Here is a 7,738-nt window from a genome sequence, read left to right on the forward strand (position 1 = left end):
TTTCGAACAAAACAAAAAAAAAATAAAATAAAATATGCATCCGTATTTCATCTGAAAGGAGAAAGACTTGAACATATTAATTTCTACGGATTAAGAACACAAAAATACTATCCTAAGATTTCAAAGGGGCGGTTTGGTAACGACACGAAAGCAAAGACGTGAGAAAAACATAACTTCCCAATACATGAAAATAAGCTAACAAATGCATCACATTTCGTATTTTGACCTATAACACCATTTTTCTAACCAAACACAATGATTTTAACACGAGAAGAGGTAAAAGAATTATGCTGGGTTATTACCTTCCACGAGAGCAATGAACTGAGGCTTTGAGGTCTTAGACCCCATTACTCCACCAACAAAATGAGAACTAAAATTTGTAAATAAACTAAAGTAGATAGATAAGAGTTGAGAGATTTTTATGGTTTCAAAACTTGATTTGGGCTGAAGCATAAAGAGGTATTTATAGGTAAAAATTAGGTTTTCCGATTTGAAATTTGGACACCATAAAGAAGGTCACGGGTGAGGCTTTGACTCTGAAAGATCCATTTGAAAAAAAAAAGAGTCCTATCTCTGAAAAGTGTAGATTTCGTCCAAAAAAAATTGGCTTTTAGCTTGAATAAATCTTATGACAGAGGTGAGAGAGAATGATTTTTCTAAAATGGTGAAACCATTCTGATTTAGGTGTGAAAACACCTTGGAATTAAGTCCAAGAGGGAAAGGGGTAGGGGTGAGCGGCTGAGAAAGTGAGGTTGTCAAACCCGTAGCTTTGGAAAATGATATTAGATGAATTAGGTTAAGTATTTGGGCTGCTGTATTATTTTGGGGGGAAAAGAAAATGAAATGAGCGTATTGAGCTGATTCTGGTGTCTAATAAGAAATGGTTTTGGGCTGTAAGAAAAGTGGCCTTTTCTTACCTCAAAAAAAATAATTTTTTTAGACTTCATCATCTTAGTAACTTAATCAATAAACATCATATATATGGTTCACTATATAATCAAATGTATATAGAGTCAATTATAACTGTAGTTATTAGCATGATGACAATTATAGTATTTAATAATACAAAAAATAGTACGGAAATATAGTAAGGGTGATAACTGATGTAACTACAATAATACTAATAACACTAATATTTTATTATTAACCAGAGTAGTAATAATAGTACTACCAATATAATAGTAGTTAGATTAATCATAATAATAGGTAATAAAATAAAAATAAAATAAAAAAAATTATTAATGACAAGGAAGCGTAAAGAAATTAATTAGAGAAAAAGTGGGACAAAATTGGGTGTCAACATTTATGAAAACTATTATGTTGTAGACAAAATAAATATTGTTCAAAAAAATTTCTCATTATTCCAGAAAATAGAGTTTTATTTTTATGAAACAAAAAGCCTTTCTTACCCATAAATAACATGTTTTTCGTTTGCTAATCTCTATTCTGAAAATGTGTTGGATCCTCAGCTAAGATCTATTTGAATATTTGTGATTGAAATTCAAAAAATAATCATACTCTATTAAAAAAATATCTTTCAATTCAGATTAACAAATAAGCACACTTAATTTAAAAAATTACTCAATTATAAATATAGTACCGATTAATATTATTCAAAATTTGGTATTTAATTTTTTTTTTTTTTTTTTTTTTTTTTTATTAAAGCCACCTTCATGGTGGGGGGTTAGGCTTCACCCCTACCTTGTATATTAATAACCAAAAGGAGAATACATGCACTCGAGGTATGAAGTGCCTAACCTCAGTATAAGTTTCTAAAGCTTTGGGCATACCCATTGCTTCTATCCTTGTTCTCCAAGGTCTAAAATTAAAAGATTTACACAAATTAGGACCATAGGTCACTATAGAGATGGTGAGAGAGTGAATCTCATGTTCCCAGTTTAGCTCCCAAAAGATCGAGGTTAGACTATACATCAGGTACCACATCATTAAAAGTGATATCTTTGAATTTTTTGTTCCTAATCCTGAAATTAGGAGTTTCACACTTATCCAAGTTGATATGTCCTCTAATTTGAGTAGGAAGATCTTCGAAATAGGAGAATATTTTGATGCCTCGGTGCTTGTGGCTCATTGCAGCTAGCAAATCGGATACCTTATTAGCTTCACGATAGCAGTGTTGGATAGACCATGTTGCAGTTTCCTTCTAATGTCCCTGATGGTTCCCTCAATCTGCCAAGGAATCTTGAAAATTTGCTTAACCCAAGAAAGTAAAAGGATGGAATCTGTTTCCAGCTCAATGTTAGTGAAGTTGTGCTGAATGCACCATTGAATTCCAAATAAAAGAGCCTTTGCTTCAGCGCTGTTGCTAGTTCCATTATTAAAGTGAATGGAGTAAGCCATTATCATTTTCCCTTGTGCGTCTTTGATGATTCCTCCTCCCCCACATGATCCATTTCTCAGGCTCCCATCACTATTTAGCTTGAAGAAGTTGGAGGCTGGTTTGTTCCAGTAAACTATCCTGCAAAACTTAAACACTATCTTCTTGTCTAGAAGTTGGATTAGTTCTTCCCAAGATAAATCATATTTGAAATTTAAGAATTGTAATCTAATAATCATAAGAATGGTTTGACCTATCTGATGAAGTAATTTGGGAAGGAAAGATTTTTTCTTTCCAAATCTACTACTACATCTGGTTCTCCACAGTTCCCAAACCACGACAATAGGACAAATCCTAATTAGGAGAGCCGAAATAGGATTATTGGGAACTACGGACCACCAAGAATTAAATGCTTCCTGTAAGGTTCTGAAAATACCTGAAATACCCATTAATGATCCGAAGTGTTTCCAAGCAGCAAGGGCTAACGTGCCATTTAAAAATAAGTGTTGAGTGGTTTCGTGCATGTGTGGATTCCGCAACAATGGCATTTAAGATTGCTCCTGATGCCAAATTTTTGGATGTTGTCATCTGTTGAAATCTTCCTAAGAAGGATCCTCCAAGAAATAAAGGACATCTTGAAAGGTAAGGCTTTATGCCAAACCTTACTGATAAAAGAATTCTCAGCTCTAGAATGTCTCAATAGGTTCCAAGCACTCACCACTGAGAAGGAACCATTATTGGACAATTTCCAGAGTGGTTTGTCATTAAAATCTTGGATAGATTTTTTAATAACATCTGGAGAGATTTTTAATTTACATCTGGAGAGATTTTTTTTTAAAAAAGAAATTGGAAATTATCTTGAATAGCACTTTTGCAAGTAATAGCTTGACGAAAAAAAAATGGGATTCTGGAATAGCACTTTTCCAAGTAATCATCCATTTCATGTTTCGCTGTGTACTCCTCCCTCCTAATTTATGTTAAGCATATTGCTCAGGCATAAAAATTTAAAACAACAACCATTTTTTAAAATTTATTGATCTAAAGTAAGTTGTAAATATAAATATTTATATGTACCTATAAATCATCTAATTAAGGATGAAACAGAAAGTTCAAAGTAAAATTATTTTTAAATATAAAAATTCATAATTTTTTTAGAACAGACTTAAAAAGAAAATGTATCATATAAATTGAAAAAGAGGGAGTAATAGTGAATGTCACCAAACACATAATGAAAACCAATTCAAAACATGAAACAAAGGGGAATTTTACATTTTTTTTCTTTTCTGAGTGATACATATTTTCCTAGGAGAGATGGTTTTCTGCAAATTAAAGCACATGTACGTAATCATGTACCTTTAAAATATATGAATATTTTATTAAAGGTAATATAGGTCCTGCCATTAAATCTATAGAAAACTGAGGAAATTTGAATGTTTACCTTATGAAAAGAAACTTGAATGGTGCATGTAATAAAAAAGATGGTAGAACGGCGGTTGCAAAGAGTCCTGATTTCTTCATGTTGTTTTCGATGGAAATTAATTGTGATATAGATTTTGGGGGGAGTTAATAGTAGTTTACACATTATAGAAAGTGGGAGGTTACTCATATAGTAATAATTGGTTACTCCTTTAGTTTTCACACGTATTTGAAATTAAATTCAAATATTTCTTAGTTTTGCATATTTACTACTTTTCTTTTTTATAGATAGATTATATTTTTCTAAAATATATAATTTGCAACAAAAAAATGGAGCCAAATAACGTGTTTTTATTGAATTTTAAAAGTTTAAACTGTGCTTGTGTGTGTTTGTGGGTTAGTTCCTGGGAAATAGGGTATGGACGTGCTAGTTAGTTTTTCATAATTTTTTTTCTCTTTTTGTCTTTTCTTTTCATTCCTTTATTGTCTTTTTATTTTTATTTTAAAATAGGATTTTTCTCATAATGACACATGTCATTGTATCATGCTTTTGCTTCTCGTATTATATATAGATAGATAGATTTTGCCGAGTACGTAAATTGCTCCTTCAAGTTTTTTACTAAACGGTGCATTTTTTTTCAATTTTTAAATTCTGATTTTTGTGGTGATGACACTTGTCATTTTACCATTCTTTTGCCTCTCCTATTCTATATAGATAGATAGATAGATTTTTGATTTTTTATTGTCTTTTTTATTTTTTAATTTGTTATTTTTTTTTAAATGTGCACGCGTGCAGATGTGGTAAGTCATATTTGTCTTTTCTTTCTGATTCTTTTGTGTCTTTTTTTTTTTTTAAAAAAATTATTAATTACAATTTTTTTTTTTTTAAAAAAAAAAATTAAATGTGCACGTTGTGTGAGTTAGTGGCAGATGTGGTAAGTTAGTTTTCCTCTTTTTTTTTTTTTTTTTTTTTTTTTTTTTTTTGTCTTTTCTTTTTGATTTTTCGCGTGTTTATAATATTTTGTTGTCTTTTTTATTTAATAATTACGAATTTTCTATTGACGACATGATGCTTTTGACTCTCATATTCTATATCGATAGATATGAGTTTTACTTTAATCTTGGCCTTATCTCACACGTAGCAGCAACTGACAAACCTTTTTTCCATTTAATGACACGTATTTTAACATTTTCTCTTGAGCAACAAATGTATTTCACATTCTTCTTAATTACTCCACAGATTTTATCTTCCATACTCATTTATTTATTTCCCCCTTTTTGAATCCAAATCTTTTATGGATCTTCTCTTTTTCTAAATGTTCCGTTCTTTCACTTTTTGCCCAGCTCTTCTATATGTATACAGAGGCTACGCTAGGGAGAACAGAAGGAGAGTGTTAGATTATTTTTCCAAAAGTATCAATGATAAGAAATACTCTAGTGACGTTAGTCAACTATATACAAGAGTTTTGATCAACTTTTATGCTCGGGGAGAGATTAGTATTCTTGGGGTCGTTCGGAAATCGCGGGACCACCATTAGCTGAGAAATCACCGAAGGTATGTATTTTGGTAAGAACTCACGGGATAGTGATCGGAAGCCGTGAGTCCAAGTTGTAGTAGTTATGTAATTAGGGGTTGTTTTATGTGGTGTGGAGATTGGTTGGGGTTCAGTAGCTCGTATAGAGCTGGTTAGTTATTAAAAGTAGGTCGGGTGTGGAGTATACCATTGTAGATAGCCTAGGGAGCTCGTCGCTCCTTGATTGCTCGATGATAATATTGGTATAGCTGTAATATTTTGTAAGACTGTAGTTATGTTGATATTAGCCTATTTAAATAGGTTGGACGTATATCCAAAGGATGGACTCGTTGTGGTCAGTCGAAGATCGAAGTGAGGTACGTAAGGCTATTCCTTGACTCGGCACTATGGCATGACGAGTATTTATTGTTTCCTACATGAATCATGAAGCCTAGAGTTTAAAAGTGTGTTAACTCTATGTTACAAGCCTTATGAGTCTTTTTAAGAAATGTTATATGTCCATGCTTAGCTGTACTCAAGCGTTTTACTCATAGAATAGAGTTCTAAGTTGTTATGGTAGGATTAGAGTTTTCCTTAAGTAAGATGATGTTGATAGCCTACAAGTGTACAGAAGGAGATTATAGAGCATTATAAAAAATGAATGGCGCTTAAGATAAATTATGCCAAGCGGCCAATGTTTAAGAAGTGGTCATGGAGGCTAGAGTGTAAGGTAAGGTGAACAGATTAGCAGAACCCATATTACCCTATTGAGTCAGAGATCAATCCTTTAGGACGATTTAAGCTAATATAGAGGGATACAAGACCTTATAAGAGTATAGTAGACCATGGGGCCAGAACGTAAGTAAAGACGAACCAAGGTAATACAGTAAGCATGATCCTCCCTGAGGGTGAGGTGACTAAGAGGGTTAGAATATAAAGTTGTCAAGTACCGAAAGAGAATCTAGAGCGTAAGCGTGTAACTCCTTGTCGTATCCCTAGACATGTAGTTGAGTCATGTGTCGTTCCTTATCATGAGTCCCATAGAAGATAGAAAGACAGTTTCATGGATGATCAGTTTATAAGGAATAAGTTACGTGTTCCCAAAAGCTCGAGAGTAAGTTTCCCAAAATGCTTAACGTATATATATTATGCATGTCATTAAGAAGTTATTGCATTGCATTGCATCACGTTCATTGCATGTTCAGAGATGGTATGTCTTATGGACGGACTAAGAAACGCATAGGCGCACAGTTATACAATTGCCTTCGGGCCTATACATACACAGTTGCCTTCGGGGCTATGCATATACAATTTCCTTCGGGTTATACATATACAGATGGCTTTGGGGCTATACATATACAATTGCCTTCGGTGCTATGCATTTATAGTTGCCTTTGGGGTTATGCATGTACAGTTGCCTTCAGGGCTATACATATACAGTTGCCTTCGGGGCTATACATATACAGTTGACTTTGAGGCTATGCATATACAAATGGTTCCTATGGACCGGCTATGAAACCCATAGGTGCTACCTCGAGCATTTCGTATGTACTACATTTTATTGATATACTATGTTGTATTCATTTGGCCAAGTAGGGCCTACAGGAAAGTAAAGAAAGAATCTAATGAACAGTGGTCCCAAGTATTACAGGCCCAGAACGTCGCTCCACATAGAGACCCAAAGTTACCATCAGACTCTAAAGAAAATTCAGAAAGACAGAAGTATATTAAGACTTAATATGTGTTTCCATAGAGAGTTACAGGGCCTTTACTCATATAAGTTTGATTGTTCTTCTGTTGCTCCCTTACTCAGCTTCAGTTTATTGTATAAGTTTCATATCTACCTTACGTAATCGGTACAATATTTCTATACTGACGTCCCTTAGCCGGGGGTGCTGCATTTGTTTATGTTTCACATTGCAGGTTCAGGTATACCGAGTGGCAGACGTGCATTCTAGATGGTATAAATGTTAAGTGAGATAGTGTAGGCTCCATTTCTTCCTAGAGCTAAGTCAGATCTTATACTTTTTACGTAGAGATTATGGGTAGGTCAGGGCCCTGTCCTGACAACATGTCAGTTGTATAATTTCAGTTATCCTAAAGGCTTCATAGACGTTTGTGGTCGGGTTCAGTCATGTATAGGTTTATTATTCTGATCATATGGACATAGTATCTTATAGTTAATGTTAATAGATTTACAGGTTTATTACGTCATGTAGATTATTACAGTTTCACAGTAGATGCCTATAGTATGTATGTAGAATGTAGTCTATTCCAGTCGAGACTGGGGCATGACACTAAAATAGTAACAAGTTGTTGCATTAGCATGTTTGCCAATTCCGGATGTGCACTATGCGGGCCCAGACTATACTATTGTTCCTTTCTAACTGAAAGAGCATCAAAATGGTTAGGACAAATAGTATTCTTTGAGGAGTTTGATCGAACACCTTGCTTCATCAAAATGTTTAACTCA

The 7,738-nt window shown here is 33.6% G+C and overlaps 1 protein-coding gene and 1 long non-coding RNA gene across 2 annotated transcripts; one reads left to right on the plus strand and one right to left on the minus strand.

Moving 5' to 3' along the window:
• Nucleotides 1-1,647: 1,647 nt before the first annotated feature.
• On the minus strand, nucleotides 1,648-3,076 carry LOC132032562 (uncharacterized). The gene is made up of 2 exons (XM_059422197.1): nucleotides 2,772-3,076; nucleotides 1,648-2,476 (listed from the first exon to the last, which is right to left on the minus strand). The coding sequence occupies exons 1-2, from the start codon at nucleotides 2,921-2,923 to the stop codon at nucleotides 2,095-2,097; spliced, it is 534 nt and encodes a 177-aa protein (XP_059278180.1). The 5' UTR covers nucleotides 2,924-3,076; the 3' UTR covers nucleotides 1,648-2,094.
• A 1,766-nt stretch (nucleotides 3,077-4,842) lies between these two features.
• LOC132032563 (uncharacterized) lies at nucleotides 4,843-7,426 on the plus strand. Its single transcript, XR_009408519.1, has 3 exons — nucleotides 4,843-5,306; nucleotides 5,587-5,642; nucleotides 7,189-7,426. It is a non-coding gene; the product is annotated as an uncharacterized LOC132032563 (long non-coding RNA).
• The last annotated feature ends 312 nt before the right edge of the window (nucleotides 7,427-7,738 follow it).

This window comes from Lycium ferocissimum, chromosome 10 (genome assembly GCF_029784015.1).
Source record: "Lycium ferocissimum isolate CSIRO_LF1 chromosome 10, AGI_CSIRO_Lferr_CH_V1, whole genome shotgun sequence".
NCBI lineage: Eukaryota > Viridiplantae > Streptophyta > Magnoliopsida > Solanales > Solanaceae > Lycium > Lycium ferocissimum.